The sequence below is a fragment of the Rhinoraja longicauda genome, chromosome 37 (genome assembly GCF_053455715.1).
Source record: "Rhinoraja longicauda isolate Sanriku21f chromosome 37, sRhiLon1.1, whole genome shotgun sequence".
In the NCBI taxonomy this organism is placed as follows: Eukaryota; Metazoa; Chordata; class Chondrichthyes; order Rajiformes; family Arhynchobatidae; genus Rhinoraja; species Rhinoraja longicauda.
The window spans coordinates 7,332,360-7,356,535 of NC_135989.1; the positions used below are offsets into that span (position 1 = coordinate 7,332,360).

Genomic DNA, 24,176 nt, shown 5'->3' on the forward strand with positions numbered 1-24,176 from the left:
TGGAATTAAGGGATATGGGGAGAAGGCAGGCAAGGGTTACTGATTGTGGATGATCAGCCATGATCACAATGAATGGTGGTGCTGGCTCGAAGGGCCGAATGGCCTCCTCCTGCACCTATTTTCTATGTTTCTATGTAACAACGATCTATTCTACATTTTCCTTAAGCTTTGTCCCCTTTGATGTCTGCTTTTCACACCTTGCCCTTCTCTATCTCTGTGTCTCCCTCTCCCCTGACTCTCAGACTGAAGAAGGGTCTCGAGCCAAAACGTCACCCGTTCCTTCCCTCCACAGATGCTGCCTGTCCCGCTGCGTTACTCCAGCATTTTGTGCCTGTCTTGGAATACTTTCCTCTCTGGTGTGGTTTAAAAACAAATGTGAGTCAGGCTCTCCAAAGGCGTGAGTCAGAGTTCGGAGGGGTCTGACACAAAGACATAATCTGAGATTGTCTGGGTCCATTAATCATCCAGAGAGGACGAGCTTCTGCAGAAACAACAAGGTAATGAACAGCACAGCACTTGTACTTCAGTGATTTATTGCATTCTGAACCCCAGGCTGCATCCACTCCCCTCTGGGGTTGCTGTGTGTGTGTATGTGTGTGTGGAAGAAGAGTTTAGATACAGGGAGATCGACACAAAGTGCTGGAGTAACTCAGCGGGACAGGCAGCATCTCTGGAGAGAAGGAATGGGTCGAGACCAGACTGAGAGTCAGGGGAGAGGGAGACACAGAGATAAGGAAGGGTAAGGTGTGAAAGCGGATTATCAAAGGGGACTAAGCTCAAGGGAAATGGAGAGTAGATCATTGTTAGCGAGGGGAAGGGACAACGAGGCAAGAATTTAAACGAGGACAGTCAGACTGGTCGGAGAATTAGGATGGGGGAGGGATGGGGAGAGAGGGGAAGCAAGGGTTACTTGAAATGAGAGGTCAATATTCATCCCGCTGGGTTGTAAGCTGCCCACACAGAGGCTGGGAGGAGGAGGCTGGGAGATTCAAAGCCTGGTTAAGGTTGAACAGTGATGTGAGACGCCGTGGAGGCTCTGTGTTTGCAAGGCATTGCATCTGACGTTGTGTGCACATTACCAAGTGCCTGCGTTTCTCCGCTTCTACATTTCAAAGGAATTTTGTTTCCTGGGGATGGCTTTTGTGCTTCTGTGGGTCAAAGCTTTCAACAAGGCTCCCTGTGTCTCTGCATTCTACACCACTTCACGTCTGCCTTCTGAGGGTGCTGATTTGCAGGAACTTTTATTTCTTAGGTGTGTGTGAGTGTGTGTATGTGTATGTGTGTGTGTGTGTGTGTGTGTGTGTGTGTGTGTGTGTGTGTGTGTGTGTGTGTGTGTGTGTGTGTGTGTGTGTGTGTGTGAATATGTGTGTGTGTGTGTATGTGTATGTGTGTGTGTGTGTGTGTGTGTGTGTGTGTGTGTGAATATATGTGTGTGTGTGTGTGTGTGTGTGTGTGTGTGTGTGTGTGCGTGTGTGTGTGTGTGTGTGTGTGTGTGTGTGTGTACCACACACTCGGAGGCCTGTGTGTGTGGGGGGCACTTTGTTTCGAGGCTAATATGTGTGTGCTTCAGGGAGTGTGTATTTCTGAAGATCTACACACTTTGTTTATGCAGCTTGTTAGCATTGCCGTGTTTTTAGTATCGCCCTCCCGCCACGCCTTCTTACACAAAATGCTGGAGTAACTCAGCGGGTCAGGCAGCATCTCTGGAGAACATGGATAGGTGCTGGCTTTCATTTGTCCTTTGGCATGCCTTATATTCATTTGGTCCATGTACCTTTTCATATCTCTCGTTTCCCTCTCCTCTGACTCTCAGTCCGCAGAAGGGTCTCGTCCCGAAACGTCACCGATTCCTTTTCTCCAGAGATGCTGCCTGACCCGTTGAGTTACTCCAGCTGGTTGTGTCTATTTATGGAAAGGTGACGTTTCAGGCTGAACCCTTCTTCAGACTGAAAGATGGAGGACGGGGTGGGGGCGAGAATAGGCCAGAACAAAAGAAAGTAAGCATGCAGAGAAGAAAGCGAATGGCATGTCGGCCTTCATTGCGAGAGGATTTGAGTTTAGGAGCAAGGAGGTCCTCCTGCAGCTGGTGATACCACATCTGGAGTTTTGTGTGCAATTTTGGTCTCCTAATTTGAAGAATTATTGCTATTGAGTGCAGCGTAGGTTCAGGTTAATTCCCGGGATGGCGGGACTGACATATGATGAAAGAATGGGTCGACTGGGCTTGTATTCACTAGAAGTTAGAAGGATGAGAGGGGATCTTATAGAAATATATGAAATTCATAAAGGATAGAGGCAGGAAACATGTTCCCGATGTTGGGGGAGTCCAGAACCAGGGGTCACAGTTTAAGAATAAGAGGTAGGCCATTTAGGACTGAGCTGAGAAAAAACTTTTTCACCCAGAGAGTTGTGAATCTGTGGAATTCTCTGCCACAGAACGCAGTGCAGGCCAATTCACTGGATGTTTTCAAGAGAGTTAGATTTAGCTCTTAGGGGTAAAGGAATCAAGGCATATGCGGGGAAAAGCCGGAACGGGGTACTGATTTTAGATGATCAGCCTGTCCCGCTGAGTTACTCCAGCTTGTTGTGCCTGTCTTTGGTTTAAACCAGCATCTACAGTTCCTCCTTTCACATTGTATACGCATGACAAAGTGCCGGCATATCTCAACTTCTACATTTGAAAGATGTTTTGTTTCTTGGTCTTGGCTTGTGTTTCTGAGGGTCATTGACAAGACGGGGTTATCCTAGAATAGCCAACGTTGAGTATATCAAGGAGGCAGCTGGGAGGGCTGCATAGCTTCACTGCATCTTTGATGACAAATGGGCTCCAGGCAGTTCAACATGACAGATTGGCGAAATGTAGAAACAAGGAACGGCAGATTGTCTTACCAAAGAAAGACGCAAATGTGTTATATGTGTATATATATATATGCGTGTGTGTGTGTGTGTGTGTGTGTGTGTGTGTGTGTGTGTGTGTGTGTGTGCGTGTACACAAACACCTATATCTATATACTATATACTAACACAAATATCTATATACCAAAACTCTCACTTGTTTGTTTGTTTGTTCCTGAACTACAGCCAAAACGGTACACGATAGCGGGACAATTTTAGGCCCACCTCACTCACCGTCGTCCCTTTGGTGCTAATGGAAGAAGTTTCATTGAAGTCGGTGTTATATTTTTTAAGTTATTCACATTTTAAAGTTTCCATCTATCTCCTAGGGAGGGAGGGGGGAGGAGGGAGGATAAGGGGGGGTTGAGGGGGAGAGGAGGGGGGAGGGGTGGGGGGAGAGGGGGGAGGGGAGGCGGGTGGACGGAGGGAGGAGGGAGGAGGGGAGGAGGGAGGGGAGGGGGAGGGGAGGGGGCAAGGGGGAGAAGAAGGAGGGGAGGGGGGGAAGGGGATGGAGGAGAAGAAGGAGGAGAGGGGAGGGAGAGGGGGGAGGTGGAGAAGAGGGGGGAGGGGGAGTTGGGAGAAGAGGGGGGGAGAGGGGGAGGGGAGGGAGAGGGGGGAGGTGGAGAAGAGGGGGGGAGAGGGGACGGGGAGGGGAGGGAGAGGGGGGAGGTGGAGAAGAGGGGGGGGGAGAGGGGAGGAGGGGGGGGAGAGGGTGCTGCACCAATGCAGGTGAGGTTTGGGCCCAACGGCTCCACTTGGTCTAGTATATATATAAAAAGAGAGAGAGAGTACTATGTTTACATCGAAGGCAGATACAAAAAGCTGGAGTAACTCAGCGGGTCAGACAGCATCTCTAGAGAAAAGAAATAGGTGATGTTTCGGGTCGAGACCCTCCTGTTTTGCTGCTACAAGTAAGGATTTCATTGTTCTGCTGGGGCATATGACAATAAAACACTCTTGACTCGTGAAGCACTGGAGTAACTCAGCGGGTCAGGCAGCATCTCTGGAGAACGCGGACAGGTGACGTTTCGGGTCGGGACCCTTCTTCAGGTGGAAGGAACACCGGGAAGTGAGAGATGATCACGTTAATATAACCGGAGACAAAACAGGGTGGGAAACCATCCAACCCCACCCCTCCCCTCCTGTACAATACGATACAATACGATAGAACTTTATTTATCCCAGGAGGGAAATTGATCTGCCAACAACCATAAAACTCAAAATACATGAAACATTAAATTAAAGTGATGAGTGGAAAGGATTGGGAAGGATTGGGGAGGGGGTGGAGAGGGGAGACAGTCTACCCCATGACAGAGGGGGGAGGAGCTGTGCAGTTTGATAGCCACAGGGAAGAAGGATCTCCTGTGGCGTTCTGTGCTGCATCTTGGTGGGACCAGTCTGTTGCTGAATGCACTCCATCAGTCTGAAGAAGGGTCTCGACCCGAAACGTCACCCATTCCTTCTCTCCCGAGATGCTGCCTGACCCGCTGAGTTACTCCAGCATCCTGTGTCTACCTGTTGCTGAAGGTGCTCCTCAGGTTGACCAGTGTGTCACGGAGGGGAGGGGTGAGCTGTATTGTCCAGGACGCTACGCAGTTTGAGGAGCATCCTCCCCTCCAAGACCACCTCCCGTGAATCCAACTCCAACTCCGACCCCCGGGATGGAGCCAGCCTTCCTGACGAGTTTGTTGATCCTTTTGGAGCCTGCGGCCTTCGCCCTGCTGCCCCGGCACACGGCAGCGAAGAAGATGGCCGCCACCGGTTGGTAGAACATCTGCAGCATCTCACTGCAGACGTGGAAGGAGCAGAGCCTTCTCAAAAAGTACAGCCGGCTCTGTCCCTTCTTGTACTCCGGCAGATCGGAGCCGGGGCGAGCACTGTCCTCAGTCACTCTTGTCAGGTTTCTGTTTTGGGTTTTGTCGTGAGTGGCCGTGAATAAAGGTCCCCCCCCCCAGGGAAACATTTCCTCAAATCCTCCAGACTGCACCAATTGCTGCTCGCTCATGAGTCATTCCTGTTCAACTGGATTAAATGAGAAACATGTGCAGGGTTTAACACTGGAAAGACTGACGTTTTTTTCCACTGCATCTCTGCTCTGTTCCTTGTTTGTTTGCCTTTGCAACTGTTGAGTTCGTTTCCCAGGCCGGCTGTTTAATCCAATCGTCACTCTGCCGAGATAGAATTACATGGTCTTAGTTTAGTTTAGTTTAGTTTTAAAGATACAGGCCCTTCTGCCCACCGAACCCGCGCCGACCTGCGATCTCCGCACACGAGCACTATCCCGCACACACTAGGGACAATTTACAATTTTTACAGAAGCCAATTAGCCTACAAACCTCAACTTCTTTGGAGTGTGGGGGGAAGCCGGAGCACCCGGAGAAAACCCACACACCCATGGTCAGGATCGAACCCGGGTCTCAATAGACAAAAGACAATAGGTGTAGGAGTAGGCCATTCAGCTGATCATTCTTAATCAGAACCCCGTTCCTGCCTTCTCCCCATACCCCCTGACTCCACTATCCTTAAGAGCTCTATCTAGCTCTCTCTTGAATGCATCCAGAGAATTAGCCTCCACTGCCTTCTGAGGCAGAGAATTCCACAGATTTACAACTCTCTGACTGAAAAAGTATCTGGCGCTGTAAAGCAGCAGCTCTACCACTGCGCCACCGTGCAACGCAAATATGTACCACAGACGATGGCCATTTGGCCCAACATTAGCTGCTGTTTGCACTCCACATAAGCCAGCCCATCAAGTTGCAGCTTTATAGGACTTTACTTACTAAAATGGCGGACTACACTTCAGTATAGGCGATCTCAACAGAGTGGTTCATCTTGCTCCTCTAGTATCTTTGGTGCATAGGAGGTTTACCAGAACGCTGCCTGGATTAGTGGGTATTAGCGGTCAGGGGGAGGTTGAACAAACTTGGATCGTTGTCTCTGGAGCGTCGGTGGCCGAAGGAAGATCTAATAGAAATACTGTATGTAAAACTATGAGAGGCGTAGATAGGGTAAAAACCTATTCCTGGGATGAAGGGACATTGCTTTAAGGTGCGAGGAGGGGCAGAGTTTAAAGGAGAGGGGCGGGGCAAGTTTTTTTTACACAGAGGGTGATGAATACTTGGAAAATGCTACAAAGGGTGGTGGAGGCAGAGGGAAGAGTGGCATTTAAGAGACTTTTGGATAGGTATATGTATGGGCAGAAACACAGAAACATAGAAAATAGGTGCAGGAGGAGGCCATTCGGCCCTTCGAACCTGCACTGCCATTCAATATGATCATGGCTGATCATCCAGCTCAGTAACCTGTACCTGCCTTCTCTCCATACCCCCTGATCCCTTTAGCCACAAGGGCCACATCTAACTCCCTCTTAAATATAGCCAATGAACTGGCCTCAACTACCTTCTGTGGCAGAGAATTCCACAGACTCACCACTCTCTGTGTGAAGAAATGTTTTCTCATCTCGGTCCTAAAAGACTTGCCCCTTATCCTTAAGTAAACATAGAAAATAGGTGCAGGAGGAGGCCATTTGGCCCTTCGAGCCAGCATCGCCATTCATTGCGATCATGGCTGATCATCCACATTCAGTAACCCGTAACTGTACGGCAAATCAAATTCCTTGTATGTTTTTACATACTTGGCTGATAAATTAATTACAATTACAAATTAATTCCAATTCCAATACGGATCACATACAAGCAGAGGAGATTAGCCTGAGGAAGGGTCTCCACCTGAAACGTCACCCATTCCTTCTCTCCAGAGATGCTGCCTGACCCGCTGAGTTACTCCAGCATTTTGTGTCTATCTTTGGTGTAAACCAGCATCTGCAGTTCCTTCCTACACCTTTAACTTGCCATCGTGTTAGGCTCCTGTGTTCTATGTTGTATGTTGTATGTTGTATGTAGGTCAAGCTCTGGTCCATGACACACATGGTCTGGGCTCACACATGACCAGTGGGCGTTTGTAGGGTGATACAGTCCCTCACTGAAGGCGAGAACAGTTTCTTAAGTTCTAGTAGCAGAATTAGGCCATTCGGCCCATCTACTCCGCCATTCAATCATGGCTGATCTATCATTCCCTCTCAAACCCATTCTCCTGCCTTCTGCCCACAACCCCTGACACCCGGAGAACAGAGATGTAATGCTGAGGCTCTACAAGGTGCTGGTCAGGCCGCATTTGGAGTAATGTGAGCACATTTGGGCCCCATATCTGAGGAGGGATGTGCTGGCCCTGGAGAGGTTCCTGAGGATTGATTGATTGATCCAACATTGATTCCAGGAATGAGTGGGTTAACATATGATGAGCGTTTGAAAGCACTGGGCCCATACTCGCTGGAGTTTAGAAAGTTGAGGGGAAAACTCATTGAAACTTACAGAATAATCAAAGGCATAGATAGAGTGGATGTGGAGAGGATGTTTCCACTGGTGGGAGAGTCTAGAACCAGAGGTCACAGCCTCAGAATTAAAGGGCGCTCTTTTAGAAAGGAGGTGAGGAGGAACTTCTTTAGTCAAAGGGTAGTTCATCTGTGGAACTCATTGACACAGAGGGCTGTGGAGGCCAAGTCAGTGGATATTTGTAAGGCAGAGATGGCCAAATTCTTGATTAGAACGGGTATCAAGGGTTATCGGGAGAAGGCAGGAGGCAGAGATCAGTCATGATTGAATGGCGGAGTAGACTCGATGGGCCGAATGGCCTCATTCTACTCCTATAACGTGTGAAATTCTTCAGAAGGTGTGGAGAAAAGAACACAGAAGTGAAGGGGTTAATGAGGGGAGAGTAAAGACAGGTTAGTGATGTGTGAAGGGTGAGGATGGGAATCTTCTGTTAACATTAAACGCAGGACTGTAAACATTATCACATGATGCAGAATGTCAGACACATTGGCTGTCGAGCCTTCACCCCTGGCTGTGAGGCTGTGGGGAGTGTGGATCAGATCACGGATCCAGCCAGAGTCTCGGTCCCAGGACAACGGACAGAGGTGCAGTTCACCCAGCCCAGCCCAGTCCAGCCCACCATAGCCCAGTCCAGTCCAGCCCAGCCCAACCCTGCCCAGCCCAGCCCAACCCAACCCAACCCAGCCCATCCCAGCCCAGCCCAGCCCAGCCCAACCTCTACCCAGCCCAGCCCAGCCTAGCCCAACCCAGCCCAGCCCAGCTCAGTCCAGCCCAGCCCAGTCCAGCCCAGCCCAGCCCAACTGCTGAGCCCACCCCAGCATAGCCAGCCCCGCCCAGCCCAGCCCAACTGCCCAGTCCAGCCCAGCCCACCCCCAGCCCAACCTCTACCCAGCCCGGCCCAGCCCATCCCAGCCCAGCCCAGCCCAGTCCAGCCCAGCCCAGCCCAACCTCTACCCAGCCCACCCCAGCATAGCCCAGCCCAGCCCAGCCCAACCTCTACCCAGCCCACCCCAGCATAGCCCAGCCCAGCCCAGCCCAACCTCTACCCAGCCCACCCCAGCATAGCCCAGCCCAGCCCAGCCCAACCTCTACCCAGCCCACCCCAGCATAGCCCAGCCCACCCCCAGCCCAACCTCTACCCAGCCCGGCCCAGCCCATCCCAGCCCAGCCCAGCCCAGTCCAGCCCAGCCCAGCCCAACCTCTACCCAGCCCACCCCAGCATAGCCCAGCCCAGCCCAGCCCAACCTCTACCCAGCCCACCCCAGCATAGCCCAGCCCAGCCCAGCCCAACCTCTACCCAGCCCACCCCAGCATAGCCCAGCCCAGCCCAGCCCAACCTCTACCCAGCCCACCCCAGCATAGCCCAGCCCAGCCCAGCCCAGTAGTTGGGGAGATGGGGGGTGAAGAGGATTCCTGGGTTTCTCAGTGTAGTGTGGAGAAACATATCAGTCTGAGGAAGGGTCTCGACCCGAAACGTCACCCATTCCTTCTCTCCCGAGATGCTGCCTGTCCCGCTGAGTTACTCCAGCATTGTGTGTCTGCCGTACAGAAACATAATCAGGTAGAGCATTTGCAATAATTAGATTGCAGTAACCTGCCTTGAGTTTAGATACGGCTGGGCGCAACTAATTTAATCAAATCTCTCCATTAAATGACACAGTGTACAAAGAAGATCTTGCAGATTATGCAGCTTTCACAAGCATTTCATAAAATCCTTGTGAGTGGAATCACAGAGGGCTAAGAGGTGCAATTCTCGATGGATGAAAAGCCCACCACCTGGTCTGTTGCAAGCATTGAAAAATACAACATGGAAACAGGCCCTTCATCCCACCGAGTCCATGCTGACAATCGATCACCTGTTCGCACTAGTTCTATGTTATCCCACTTTCCCCATCCACTTCCTACACATTTGGGGCAATTAACCTACAAACCCACATGTCTCTGGGATGTGGGAGGAAACACTCTCTCTCTCTCTCTCTCCCCCTCTCTTCCTCTGTCACCCTCTCCCCCTCCTTCTTTCCCTCTGTCCCCCTCATCCCCTCTTCCCCTCTCTCCCTCTCATTCCCTCCCGGCAGACACAAAGTGCTGGAGTAACTCAGCGGGTCAGGCAGCATCTCTGGAGATAGACTCAAAGTGCTGGAGTAACTCAGCGGATCAGGCAGCGTCTGTGGAGGGAATGAACAGATGACGGTTTGGGTCAGGATCCTGATTTAGCCTGTAGATAGGTCCAACGTGAAATGCCTCCTGTCCATTCCTTCCACAGTTGCTGCCTGACCCGCTGAGTTACTCCAGCACTTTGTGTCTATGTCCACAGACGCTGCCTGACCCGCTGAGTTACTCCAGCACTTCGTGTTTTGCTCAAGATTCCGGCATTTGCAGTCTCTTTTATCTCCCTTTAGGAATAAAATGGGTTTTTTTCTCAGTAGCTGTGATGTAAACTGGATTGTAAAACTTCCTCGTTCACTAATGTTCTTCGGGGAATGTAAACTGGGCGCACCAGAGTGCTGATTTTTATCGGAGAACACGATAGGTGTATGAAGAAAGGTCCTGACCTGAAACGTCGCCTTTCCAGTTTCTCCAAGGATACTGCTGAGTTACTCCAGCACTTTGTGGCGCTTTCTTTATAAAGTGGCATCTGCGGTTCCTTGTGTCTCCAGCTAACCTTTAACTGTGTTTTGAAATGGTTGAGTTCAGGGGTAATTGAAAATGTTCAATGATAGAGTTGCTGCTTTACAGCGAATGCAGCGCCGGCGACTCAGGTTCGATCCTGACTACGGGTGCTGCACTGTAAGGAGTTTGTACGTTCTCCCCGTGACCTGCGTGGGTTTTCTCCGAGATCTTCGGTTTCCTCCCACACTCCAAAGACGTATGTAGGTTAATTGGCTGGGTAAATGTTAAAAAAAAATTGTCCCCAGTGGGTGTAGGATAGTGTTAATGTGCGGGGATCGCTGGGCGGCACGGACTTGGAGGGCCGAAAAGGCCTGTTTCCGGCTGTATATATATGATATGATATGATACTGACTGCCACATCTCATGAGTTGAGTTGAGTTTAGTTTATTGTCACGTGTACCAAGGTACAGTGATAAGCTTTTGTTGCGTGCTAACCAGTCAGTGGAAAGACAATACACGATTACAAACGTGCCATCGACTGTGTACAAATACATGATGAAGGGAATAATATGAATCATGTTTACTGCATTAGTAAAGTCCGATCAAAGATAGTCCAAGGGTCTCCAATGAGGTAGATAGTAGTTCAGCACTGCTCTCTAGTTGGTGATAGGATGGTTCAGTTGCCTGATAACAGCTGGGAAGAAACTGTCCCTGAATCTGGAGGTGTGCGTTTTCACACTTCTGTACCTCTTGCCAGATGGGAGAGGGGAGAAGAGGGAGTGGCCGGGGTGAGACTGGTCCTTGATTATGCTGCTGGCCTTGCCGAGGCAGCGTGAGGTGTAGATGGAGTCAATGGAAGGGAGGTTGGTTTGCGTGATGGTCTGGGCTGCGTCCACACTTCTCCGCACTCTCTTGCGGTCTTGGTAAATGTCGGACTCTGTTCCCCTGACGCATCCTTCCCCCATTGAGGCAATCAAGTATTCACCCCGCTTCCAAATACAGCTTTGATCCAGAAACTCATCCAACAGGTCAATCTCCGAGTGCTGTGTAACTGCCGCCCTCTGCTGTGGACAGCTGGAACTGCAGAGGCTGAGGCCACACTGACATCAGTGTAGTCACGGTGTTGCAAAAACAAGGAACTGCAGGTGTTGGCTAATGCACAAAAGGACACAAAGTGCTGGAGTAACTCAGCGGGTCAATAGACAATAGACAATAGGTGCAGGGGTAGGCCATTCATCCCTTCGAGCCAGCACCGCCATTCACCATGATCATGGCTGATCATTCACAATCAGTACCTCGTTCCTGCCCTCTCCCCATACCCCCTGACTCCGCTATCATTAAGAACTCAATCTAACTCTCTCTTGAAAGCATCCAGAGAATTGGCCTCCACTGCCTTCTGAGTCAGAGAATTCCACAGCTTCACAACTCTCTGAGTGAAAAAGTTTTTCCTCATCTCCATTCTAAATGGCCTACCCCTTATTCTTAAACTGCGGCCCCTGGTTCTGGACTCCCCCAACATCGGGAACATGTTTCTTGCCTCTAACGTGTCCAATAATCTTATATGTTTCAATAAGATCCCCTCTCGTCCTTCTAAATTCCAGAGTATACAAGCCCAGTCGCTCCAGTCTTTCAACGTACGACAGTCCCGCCATTCCGGGAATTAACCTCATGAACCTACGCTGCACTCCCTCAATAGCAAGAATGTCCTTCCTTAGGTTTGGAGACAAAAACTGCAGGCAGCATCTCTGGAGAACATGGATAGGAGACATTTCAGGTGGGAATCCCATCTCTGGACCCATCTGGAATCGTCTGAGGAAGGTTCCCGACCCAGAAACGTCACCAAACTATGTTCTCCAGTGATGCTGCCCGACCCACTGAGTTAGTAGCACTATCCTACACACACTAGGGACAAATTACAATTTTAACGAAGCCAATTAACCTACAAGCCTTTGGAGTGTGGGAGGAAAGCAGAACACCCGGAGAAAATCTATGCGGTCACGGGGAGAACGTTCAAACTCCACACAGACAGCACCCATAGTCTGGATTGAACCTGGGTCTCTGGCGCTGTAAGGCAGCAACTCTACCGCTGCACCGCCCTGATGAAGGTATAATTTATTTTCAAAAAATAAACTGTTATTCAGAATCAAAGATGAATACAAAACACAAACTGTGCGAAACCTCTTCAGACATTCTCAGTGTCTGTACATTCAATAGTGTCGTACTCAGTAGTGTTTGCACCTATCTGTAAACCAAGCATTCTTGGCACCCTGGGGTGGTCTCCCTGCCCTTGTTTGGGGGGTGTCCCCACCGGACTCTGCCCCCCAATGTCCAGCAGCGGAAGGACCCTAGACTGTGATCGTCCCCCACGGAGCCTTGGCGTTGGCTGCACCGAGCTTCAGTGCGTCCCTCAGCACGTACTCCTGCAGTCTGCAGCGGGCCAGTCGGGCAACATTCCCCCACGGACAGCTCGCTCCGCTGGGAGGCCAACAAGTTTTGTGCAGAACAAAGAGCGTCTATCCAGTTGGTGATCCAGTATGTGTTGGTGTGATACCGAGTGAGTTGTGAGACTCCGACCCAGAAGAAACGTCACCTATTCCTTCTCTCCAGAGATGCTGCCTGACCCGCTGAGTTACCCCAGCAGTTTGTGTCTATCATCGGCATAAACCAGCACCTGCAGTTCCATCCCACACACTCAGTGTGGGTCTCTGATGATGGCAGCTGCCTTTTTGAGGCAGTGATTCCGGTAATGGACTGGGCAGTGGGCAAAACATTTTGCAGTCTTCTTCGATACTGAACGTTCAAATTGCCGAACCAGACCGTGATGCGACCAGTCGAAATGCTCTCTACGGTACGCCGGTAGAAGTTCAAGAGAATCCTCTGTGACATCCTCGGTGAAAGCTTTTCACTGTACCTCGATACACGTGACTATAATAACCTAAGGTATTTATTCACAAAATGCTGGAGTAACTCAGCAGGTCAGGCAGCATCTCAGGAGAGAAGGAATGGGTGACGTTTCGGGTCGAGACCCTTCTTCAGACTGAAGAAGGGTCTCGACCCGAAACGTCACCCATTCCTTCTCTCCTGAGATGCTGCCTGACCTGCTGAGTTACTCCAGCATTTTGTGAATAAATACCTTCGATCTGTACCAGCATCTGCAGTTATCTTCTTACAATAATAAACTGAAGTAAATTGGTGCGGCACGGTGGCGCAGCGGTAAGTTGCCGCCTTACAGCGAATGCAGCACCGGAGACCCGGGTTCGATCCCGACTACGGGCGCCGTCTGTACGGAGTTTGTACGTTCTCCCTGTGACCTGCGTGGGTTTTCTCCGAGATCTTCGGTTTCCTCACACACTCCATAGACGTGCAGGTATGTAGGTTAATTGGCTGGGCAAATGTAAAAATTGTCCCTGGTGGGTATATCCTATAGGATTGTGTTAAAGTGCGGGGATCGCTGGTCGGCGCGGACCCGGTGGGCCGAAAGGGCCTGTTTCCGCGCTGTATCTCTAAATTAAACATCCTCAAGGAAAGCTTTTCACTGTAGCTCGGTACACTTGACAATAATAAAACTAAACCAGATTAAATACTAACCATGCTGACTTGCTTTTCCTGTCCACAGAATCGGTGTGTGATCCGCGGGTCTCGGCGTGTTGGTCGGAAGATCGGAGGTGAAGATGGCGGACGTGCTGCCGATGAAGACCAACTTCTCCGGTAAGCCTGAGCCTTGGTGGTCGCTGGCAGCCGGCCCCTGGAATAGCCCAGGGAACGAGAGCACAGGCCCGGTATTGCAGTCCACCAGCTCAGCTCAATGTCTCCAACTGTCAGCCATGTTACTATGGTGTTGAACAGCATGGAAATGGACCCTTGCCGACTGAATGCCTATACACAGTAATCCCATTTATTTCTCTATTCCTTTTGGGTCGAGTCCCGTCTTCGGACTGAGAGTCAGGGGAGAGGGAGACACAGAGATATGGAAGGATAAGGTGTGAAGACGAGACATCTAAGGGGATGTGGAACAAGGAAAATGTAGAATAGATCTTTGTTAGCTAAGGGAAGATGACAACGAAGCATACAGAGATAGAATTTAATCGGGAGGACAGTCAGACTGGTCGAAGAACTAGGGTGGAGGATGGATGCCACATAAGGAACCGTGGAAGGTGTTTTGCAGAAAAAGGACACACATTGCTTCCAAGTGGAGTGTATCCCAACGTTTGCACAGGTACATGGATAGGGCAGGTTTGGAGAGATATGGGCCAAACGCGGGCAGGTGGGACTAGTGTAGCTGGGACACATTGGCTGCTGAGGGCATGTTGGGCCGAAGGGCCTGTTTCCACGCTGTATAACTCTTATGTTTCGACATAACCGACAAAGAGGAGCGAGAGGCTCGGCGACAACGGGAGTGGTGTTGGGGCCTCGTGGTCAATGAGCGCGAGGGGAAGACAATGGGGGCGGACTGCTGTGAGGGACGGTGGGAGAACAAAGGGGGACCCAGTGTGGGGGGGGGGGGGGCACTCTAGTTTAGAATTCTCTGCCCAGGGGGATAAGCCTGTGTTTGTTTGTTTGTTTGTTTGTTTGTTCCGGTGAACACACGGCAACCAGCCCACAGTCACTTGTCTTTTACTCTTTGTTTTCACTTTTGACTTCAAGCCTTTGTGTACCTTGTGTGTTGTGACTGTTGGCAGACCAATTTCCCCTCTGGGGATGAATAAAGCTTTATCGTATCGTTGGAAGGCATGATGCAACTCAGCGGGACCGGCAGCATCTCTGGAGAATACAGATCGGTGACGTTTCTGGTCGAGACCCTTCTTCAGTCCCGAAACGTCATCTATCCATGTTCTCCAGAGGTGGTACCTGACCCGCTGAGTTACTCCAGCATTACGTGCCTTTTTGTGCATTAATCAACATCTGCAGATCCTTATTTCTACAAAAAGACAGGTATACCTGGCACCCAGGTGACGACCCATGGCTACACCTTTAGCTTAGTTTAGTTTAGAGATACAGCATGGAAACAGGCCCTTCGGCCCATCGAGTCCAGCGATCCCCGCACATTAACACTATCCTACACTAGGGACAATTTTTACATTTACACCAAGCCAATTAAACTACAAACCAGTTCTCCTTTGGAGTGTGGGAGGAAACGGAAGATCTCGGAGGAAACGCAGAGAGGTCACGGGGAGAACGTACAAACTCCGTACAGACAGTGCCCGCAGTTGGGATGGAACCCGAGTCTCTGGCGCTGTGAGGCAGCAACTCTTAACTTTTTAACCTTTAACTTGAAGAAAATGAGAGGATTGTAAAAGAATGATAATTTTCTTCCCCTGGCCCTGCCAGTTTCTGACGCATGGAAATGTATATTTAGGATACATATCTTCTCTGAATATATATGAAAGTACATGTTGTTCGGATATGTTCTGGGGAGCTAACTATAGAGCAAGACACTGAGTGAACAGTTAACTCAATGCCAACATAACATTCTGATTTAAAATAGTGTAAGAAACAAAACTGCAGATGCTGGTACAAATCAAAGGTATTTATTTCACAAAATGCTGGAGTAACTCAGCAGGTCAGGCAGCAGCATCTCGGGAGAGAAGGAATGGGTGACGTTTCGGGTCGAGACCCTTCTTCTGACAAAATGCTGGAGTAACAGCAGGTCAGGCAGCATCTCAGGAGAGAAGGAATGGGTGACTTCTTCAGTCTGAGGAAGGGTCTCGACCCGAAACGTCACCCATTCCTTCTCTCCTGAGATGCTGCCTGACCCGCTGAGTTACTCCAGCATTTTGTGAAATAAATATCTTCTGATTTAAAATGCTGCCCAAACTAGTTTGCCTGCAAACATGAGTCCCACTTTCAATGACTCCGTTTTATAAAGGAAAGTGACCAAATTGACTGAGTTGTGCAGCACGTGAACAGGCCCTTGGATGAAGCTGAAGGCACCTCTCCTCTCCTTGGGCAGTGTGTGAAGGGGTTGGTGGTGGGTTCTCTGACTTGCTGCAGGTGGTGACCTGTGTCTTCTCGCTGTGTCCTCAGGTGGTGCCGACCTGACCACTGGCACGGAGGCCAGGGGGAGCGAGGGGAACCTGCCCTACTCGGTGGAGACGCCCTACGGCTTCCACCTGGACTTGGACTTTGTCAAGTACGTGGACGACATCGAGAAGGGCAACACCATCAAGAAGGTCCACATCCACCGGCGGCCGCGGGGCTGCAGCTACACCGGCTCCTGGTGGACCTCCACCGAGTCTCTCTGCTCCAACGCCAGCGGTGACAGCCGCCACTCCTCCTACTCCACCTGCAGCCGCGGCAACTACACGCCGGGCTGCGGCTACGGCTACGGCCGCGGCCCGCCGGGTCCGCCCGGCGCCCACAACTCCCGGGTGGAGAAGACCCTGCTGGAGACACGCCGGAGGCTGGAGGAGGAGCCGATGGGGGGCGGGGAGGGCAAGAGGTCGCGCTACTCCAGCATCGGCAGCCTGCACGGCGGCTCCACCAGCTCGCTCAGCGGCCTTGGGCAACCCTGGGCCAGGCTGCCCTCCCACAACGGCCCCCAGGGGGGCACGTTCACCCCGCTGAGCTCCGGCCTGGCCACCCCGTCCACCCCCAGCCCCGGCCACCTCCACAACATCCGCGAGCAGATGGCGGCCGCCCTGCGCCGCCTGCGGGAGCTGGAGGACCAGGTGAAGATGGTGCCCGTCCTCCAGGTGAAGATCTCGGTGCTGCAGGAGGAGAAGAGGCAGCTGAGCGTCCAGCTGAAGAGCCAGAAGTTCCTGGGGCACCCGGCCAGCTGGGGGGCCCAGAGGGCCAGCCAGCCCAGGGGGGAGCTCTTCATCGACATACCCGAGGAAGAGGACCACGGGGTGGGGCAGTCAGACCGAGGGTCTCCTCTCTCCCCGGCTCTGAGGAAGCTGACCCAGGCCGACCAGGGGGGCCCGGCCAACAGGAGACCCCCCACCCTCAGGAGCGTTGGCATCTGGGTGAGGGAGGCGGACTTGGGCATCACTCCGTCCTCACTGCAGAGAGAGGCCGATCACCATCGCCACCTCTCCCAGCTCCTCGCCAGGAAGATCTCCGGGCTGGAGCGGAGGCTGAGGGAGGCCGGGCTGGAGCTAGAGGCCAGGAAGGAGGCGGAGGACAAGGGATGCCAGGCCGAGGTGCCCTGCTCTGCCCGGGCACTCGAGGGTGTCGCGGCCGGGCGGAGAGGTGGCCAGGGGGGTAGGGTGGGGGCGCCTCCGCCACTGCCGCCGCCGCGCGACCCCACCCCCGGGCCCCGGGAGGGCGGGGACGGGGGGGCGGCCCCCGAGGTGGGGACCTTCAAGGAGGTGCCGGCCAAGCTGGTGAGCTGCACCATCGTGACCACCCTGGCCTCCACCTGCGAGGAGCTGCCCCCCCTGATGACCAGCGCCAGCACCGTGCGGCCCCAGCGCCCCGGACCCAGCCCCGCACTGCTGCGGCAGGCCGTGCGCCAGCTCACATGCGACACAGGTACGGGGGGGGGGGGGGTGAGGGGGGGTTGGGGGGTCAGGGTGGGGGGGGAATTGGGGAGCGGGAAGAAAGTGTTGGGGGAGTTGAGGTGGGGGGGTTGGGGTGGGGGGGTTGGGGGGGTTTGGGGTTGGGGGGCGTTAGGGTTGGGGGGTTGGGGTTGGGGGGGTTTGCGGTGGGGGTGGGGAGTTGTGGGGGATTGGGGTGGGGGGAGGGAGGTGTTGGGGAGTTGAGTTGGGGGGATTGAGGAGGGAGGTTGGGGTGGGGAGGGATTGGGGTGGGGGTTGGGGGGGGTTGGGTGGGAGGTGTGCACTCATGCACACACACTCACACTTACACTCACTCACAATAATACACTCACGCGCACACACTCGCATTCACACTCAAATTAATACAGTCACTCATGCACTCGTTCGCTCACTCCCACACACTCACACACACACACTCACACACACACACACTCACACTCACACACCCACCAACACACACTCACACACATTCACACACTCACACACACACACTCACTCACACACACTCACATGCCCACACTTATACACCCACACACACAATCACACACCCACACACACACTCACACACCCACACACACACACTCACACTCACACCCCCACACACACCCACACACATTAACACACTCACACGCCCACCAACACACACTCACACACATTCACACACTCACACACACTCACTCACATGCCCACCAACACACACTCACACACATTCACACACACTCACACACCCACCAACACACACTCACACACATTCACACAGTCACACACTCACACACCCCCACACACACACTCACTCACACTTACACACTCCCACACACAAACACACTAACACACTCATACACTCACACACATTCACACTCACTCACACACACACACACTCATTCCTACACTCACACACACACACTCACTCATCCCTCGCTCACACACACACACACTCACTCACATTCACACTCACTCCCACACTCACACACATTCACATTCACTCCCACACTCACACACATTCACACTCACTCACACACACACACACACACACACACACACACACACACACACACATTCACACTCACACACTCACACTCACTCACGCACACACACACACACACACACACACACACTCACACACTCACACACTGCCTCACTCACACACACGGTCGTGTGGCTGTGATGGGCGGTGGGACCGGCAGGTTGTGCAGTGGGCTCAGGGATCTGCACTGACCGGGTTTATCAGGCCAGGAATGAAACGGAATAGGAAGTGGTTTAGTTTGTGTAGTTCCATGTTGGGACTGAGATCGCAGGCATCTGAAGGCAATTACCAGCCGCTGCCATAATGAGAGGGACTGTGCCACAGGGCTTCAGACTTTGAGCTTCTGTTCTCCAAATAGCACTGCCACCCATCCCAAGCTGGTGGGTGAAAGTTCCTTGTCTCCTGCTGAGAAATCCTGGACAAAACAAGTGGGGGGGGACCAGACAAAATGTGTCGGAAGGAACTGCAGATGCTGGTTTACACTGAAGATAGACACAAAATGCTGGAGTAACTCAGCGGGTCAGGCAGCATCTGTGGAGAGAAGGAGTGGGTGACGCTTCGGGTCGAGACCCTTCTTCAGACTGATCCAGAAGAAGGGTCTCGACCCTTTCCTTCTCTCCTGAGATGCTGCCTGACCCGCTGAGTTACTCCGGCATTTTGTGTCTATCTTCAGGGAACCAGAGTCACATTCATTGACTATGGGCAGACTGGACTACACAACTCATTAAGCAAAACTCGGCTAAATATTTGGAAACAAGGAGCTGCAGATGCTGGTTTACAACAAAGGACACAGACTGCCGAAGTAACTCAGCGGGTCAGGCAGCATCTCTGGAGAACATGGATAAGTTGATGCTTCGGGTCGGGACCCTTCTTCAGATTGATTGTTACATGCGGTGTGGAAAGGTGGGAGAGAGGAGAGGCAGGTCACGGCAGATGATAGCTAGACATAGAGGAGGAAGGGTCTTGAAAGGCAGATGGTTGAAACAAAGGCCTGGAGTTAAAACAGAAGGTGGGAGACAAAAGGATTGAAGAGTTACAAATCGTGAATAGACAATAGACAATAGGTGCAGGAGGAGGCCATTCGGCCCTTTGAGCCAGCACCACCATTCAATGTGATCATGGCTGATCATTCTCAATCAGTACCCCGTTCCTGCCTTCTCCCCATACCGCTATCCTTAAGAGCTCTATCCAGCTCTCTCTTGAATGCATTCAGAGAATTGGCCTCCACTGCCTTCCGAGGCAGAGAATTCCACAGATTCACAACTCTCTGACTGAAAAAGTTTTTCCTCATCTCAGTTCTAAATGGCCTACCCCTTATTCTTAAACTGTGGCCCCTTGTTCTGGACTCCCCCAACATTGGGAACATGTTTCCTGCCTCTAACATGTCCAACCCCTTAATAATCTTACACGTTTCGATAAGATCTCCTCTCATCCTTCTAAATTCCAGTGTATACAAGCCTAGTCCCTCCAGTCTTTCAACATATGACAGTCCCGCCATTCCGGGAATTAACCTAGTAAACCTACGCTGCATGCCCTCGATAGCAAGAATATCCTTCCTCAAATTTGGAGACCAAAACTGCACACAGTACTCCAGGTGTGGCCTCACTAGGGCCCTGCACAACTGCAGAGGGACCTCTTTGCTCCTATACTCAACTCAAAACGTGAAGCCAGAGGAAGGAATTGGGTGGCGAGGGGGAAGGGAAGATAAATGTCTGACGGGTTCCCAGGTCTGGGTCATCGCCGGTTGGCTCGGACTTGATGGGCCGAAGGGCCTGTTTCTGCCCTGTGTCTCCAAGGTCTAAAGTCTGAACAGATTTCAGTTGAGAATGTTGTGGGCCTCAGTCAATGGAACAGGGTTTCTCACATTGTGATGTCTCTGTTTCAAAGCTTCCCGCGGGGACCACGAGGCTGGGGCTCCAGTGCGGCCCCCTGGGATCCCCGAGGTGCCTCGGCCAGTCTCGGAGACGGTGCATGAACTGGGCACCTCAATGCCAGGCCCGGCCCTGCACCAACGCCCAGAGGAAGGCAGTCGGCACCTGGTGAGACTGAGGGAGCCAGACCCATCCTCAGATGACTCCACAAGGCCAGGTAACCCTCGATCAAGACGTGCTCATGTCCATGACTTTTAGGAGAAGAATTAGGCCATTCGGCCCAACAAGTCTATTCCGCCATTCAATCATGGCTGATCTATCTTTCCCTCCCAACCCCATCCTCCTGCCTTCTCCCCGTAACCCCTGACACCCGTACTAATCAAAAATGGCAATCTCTGCCTTAAAAAATATCCATTGACTTGGCCTCCACAGCCTTCTGTGGCAATGAATTCCACAGATTCACCACCCCATAAGGAGTTTGTACGTTCTCCCTGTGACCTACGTGGGTTTTCTCCGGGTGCTCCGGTCTCCTCCCACACTCCAAAGACGTACAGGTTTATGGGCTAATTGGCTTGGTAAAATTGTAAATTGTCCCTGGTGTGTGTCGGATCGTGTTAGTGTGCGGGGATCGCTGGTCAGTACGGACTCAGTGGGCCTAAGGGCCTGTTTCCACGCTGTATCTCTAAAACTAAAACGAAAGAAGTATCACAGGCACATTGTGAGAAAACACAAAATATCCATAAATCATACGATAGTGGAAAGATTGTGCAAAAACAAAGTGCGTCGGAAGGAACTGCAGATGCTGCTTTAAATCGAAGATAGAAACAAAATGCTGGAGTTACTCAGCGGGACAGGCAGCATTTCTGGAGAGAAGGAATGGGTGACGTTTCAGGCCGAGACCCTTCTTCTGGATCTGTCTGTAGAAGGGTCTCGAACTGAAACGTCACCCATTCCTTCTCTCCAGAGATGCTGCCCGTCCCGCTGAGTTACTCCAGCATTCTGTGTCCGTCTTCGGTGCAAAAACAAGGTCTTGGTTGCAAGGCAAACACATGCTTAGAGAACGTCTTATATTGAAACATATAAGATAATTAGGGGATTGGACACATTAGAGGCAGGAAACATGTTCCCAATGTTGGGGGAGTCCAGAACAAGGGGCCACAGTTTAAGAATAAGGGGTGGGCCATTTAGAACGGAGATGAGGAAGAACTTTTTCAGTCAGAGAGTGGTGAAGGTGTGGAATTCTCTGCCTCAGAAGGCAGTGGAGGCCAGTTCGTTGGATGCTTTCAAGAGAGAGCTGGATAGAGCTCTTAAGGATAGCGGAGTGAGGGGGTATGGGGAGAAGGCAGGAACGGGGTACTGATTGAGAGTGATCAGCCATGATCGCATTGAATGGCGGTGCTGGCTCGAAGGGCTGAATGGCCTACTCCTGCACCTATTGTCTATTGTCTATTGTCTATTGTCTAAGTCCATGTTAGTGAAAGAGCCTCAGTGTCGCCTCGCTGAGGTGAGGTTAAGGTTAGGTGGGTCAATTCAAGGTCCACCTACGGGCATTGTTGCCCGTACGTTGGACTATGGGCGTAGTCTCCATGGTGAAGGCTTTCCCTTTTCTCCACAGTTTCCCCGCATGGAGCGCAACTGAAATCCATCATGAAAAAGAAGGAGAATGGAGCAGTTCCCGACAGCCCTCCGACGAAGAAGAGCCTGCAGTTTATTGGCGTCAATGGCGGGTGAGTGTCTGCCTATACCCGCCCACATCGCTGGCCAACGTTACACCTCCAGATCCCTCTCCCTTCACTAGGAATGGCCCACGGGTGAAATTCTCACTGAGTTGAACTCGTTAAACTGAACGTATTTATTCACAAAATGCTGGAGTAACTCAGCGGGTCAGGCAGCATCTCAGGAGAGAAGGAATGGGTGACATTTCAGGTCAAGACCCTTCTTCAGACTGATGTCAGGGGGGCGGGACAAAGGAAGGATATAGGTGGAGACAGGAAGATAGAGGGAGATCTGGGAAGGGGAAGAGAGGGACAGAGGAACTATCTAAAGTTGGAGAAGTCAATGTTCATACCACTGGGCTGCAAGCTGCCCAGGCGAAATATGAGGTGCTGTTCCTCCAATTTCCGGTGGGACTCACTGTGGCACTGGAGGAGACCCATGACAGAAAGGTCAGAGTGGGAGGGGGAGTTGAAGTGCTCATCCACCGGGAGATCAGATTGGTTAATGCAGACTGAGCGCAGGTGTTGAGCGAAGCGATCGCCGAGCCTGCGAAGGTAAATACAAAATGCTGGAGTAACTCAGTGGGTCAGGCAGCATCTCTGGAGAGAAGGAATGGGTGACGTTTTGGGTCGAGACCCTTCTTCAGACTGATCTGACAGATTCAGATGAGATCAGGAGATTAGTAGTTCACACTGTCTCACTCTATGACACTACTCTCTCTGGGTGAAGGATTGTGCGTTTGCCCCATGTATTCCTCTTATGATTTTATACTCCTCTGTAAGATCATCCCTCATCCTCCTGCGCTCCAAGGAATAGAGTTCTACCCTGCTCAACCTCTCCCTACAGCTCTAGGCCCTCGAGTCTTGGCGACATCCTCGTAAATCTTCTCTGCGCCCTTTCCAGCAGCCCATGAGCCATGGAGAGGTGGGGGGGGGGCCTCGCTTGGGAAGAGGTCATAGCCTCAGAAATCTAGGACCAGAGGTCATAGCCTCAGAATAAAAGGACGTTCCTTTGGGAAGGAGATGAGGGGGAATTTCTTTAGTCAGAGGGTGGTGAATCTGTGGAATGCATTGCCACAGATGGCTGGTGGAGGCCAAGCCAATGGATATTTTTAAGGACTGAGGTAGATAAATTCTTAATGAATTCAAGAGAGAGTTAGTGTTAAAGAAATCAAAGGATATGGGAAGAAAGCAGGAACGGGGTACTGATTTTTGGATGATCAGCGATGATCGTATTGAATGGCAGTACTGTCTCGAAGGGCCGAATGGCCTACACCTGCACATATTTTCCATGTTTCGATGTTTAGTACGGGTGTTAAGGGTTGTGGGGGAGGGGCAGGAGAATGTGATTTAGGAGGGAGAGATAGATCAGCCTTGAATGGATGGATGGATGGATCGAAACGTATAAGATTATTAAGGGGTTGGACACATTAGAGGCAGGAAACATGTTCCCAATGTTGGGGGAGTCCAGAACCAGGGGCCACAGTTTAAGAATAAGGGGTAGGCCTTTTAGAACGGAGATGAGGAAAAACCTTTTCAGTCAGAGAGTTGTGAATCTGTGGAATTCCCTGCCTCAGAAGGCGGTGGAGGCCAATTCTCTGAATGCATTCAAGAGAGAGCTAGATAGAGCTCTTAAGGATAGCGGAGTCAGGGGGTACGGGGAGAAGGCAGGAACGGGGTACTGATTGAGAATGATCAGCCATGATCACATTGAATGGCGGTGCTGGCTCGAATGGCCTACTCCTGCACCTATTGTCTATTGAGTGGAGTTGAAGGGCCGAATGGCCTCATTCTGCTCCTATCATTGATGAAGGTGTCTCTGAGAGTGAGTTTTCTTTGCCGCAGGTACGAGTCCACGTCGTCGGAAGAGTCCGCCACTGAGAGTGGACCGAGCGAGTCAGAGGGGGAGAGCACAGAGAGTGATTACCACGAGGCCAGCGAGAGGCTGCCTGGAGAGCAGGCGGAGAGGGCAGGCAGCGTGGCACCTGGTGCAGGCCCAGCGCCGGAGACCAAGAGCCCACCGCCCGTCCCAGCCGAGCCACACCGGGAAGCCGGGAGTCCACCGGAGACGGAGACGGAGAGCACACGGGAATCAGCGGAGCGGAGCGGGAGCAAGTCTGAGGGAGAGAAGCAAGTGCGGAATGTCACGGGCGAGGAGCGTGTGAGGGAGG

The 24,176-nt window shown here is 51.9% G+C and overlaps 1 protein-coding gene across 2 annotated transcripts in view; it reads left to right on the forward strand.

The window, feature by feature from the left end:
• Positions 1–24,176, forward strand: part of kank2 (KN motif and ankyrin repeat domains 2) — a 63,532-nt gene that overhangs the window by 23,840 nt on the left and 15,516 nt on the right. Inside the window, exons 1-6 of one of the 2 annotated variants that reach the window (XM_078429231.1) lie at positions 445–497; positions 13,513–13,604; positions 15,921–17,369; positions 20,307–20,507; positions 21,906–22,017; positions 23,851–24,176. The exon at positions 23,851–24,176 is cut by the window's right edge and continues 109 nt beyond it. In XM_078429231.1, the coding sequence (XP_078285357.1) occupies positions 13,568–13,604; positions 15,921–17,369; positions 20,307–20,507; positions 21,906–22,017; positions 23,851–24,176 (2,125 nt within the window). In that variant the 5' untranslated portion in view covers positions 445–497; positions 13,513–13,567. Of the gene's footprint in view, positions 1–444; positions 498–13,512; positions 13,605–15,920; positions 17,370–20,306; positions 20,508–21,905; positions 22,018–23,850 lie in introns of those variants that run through there. The other variant, XM_078429229.1, reaches the window with a different exon arrangement.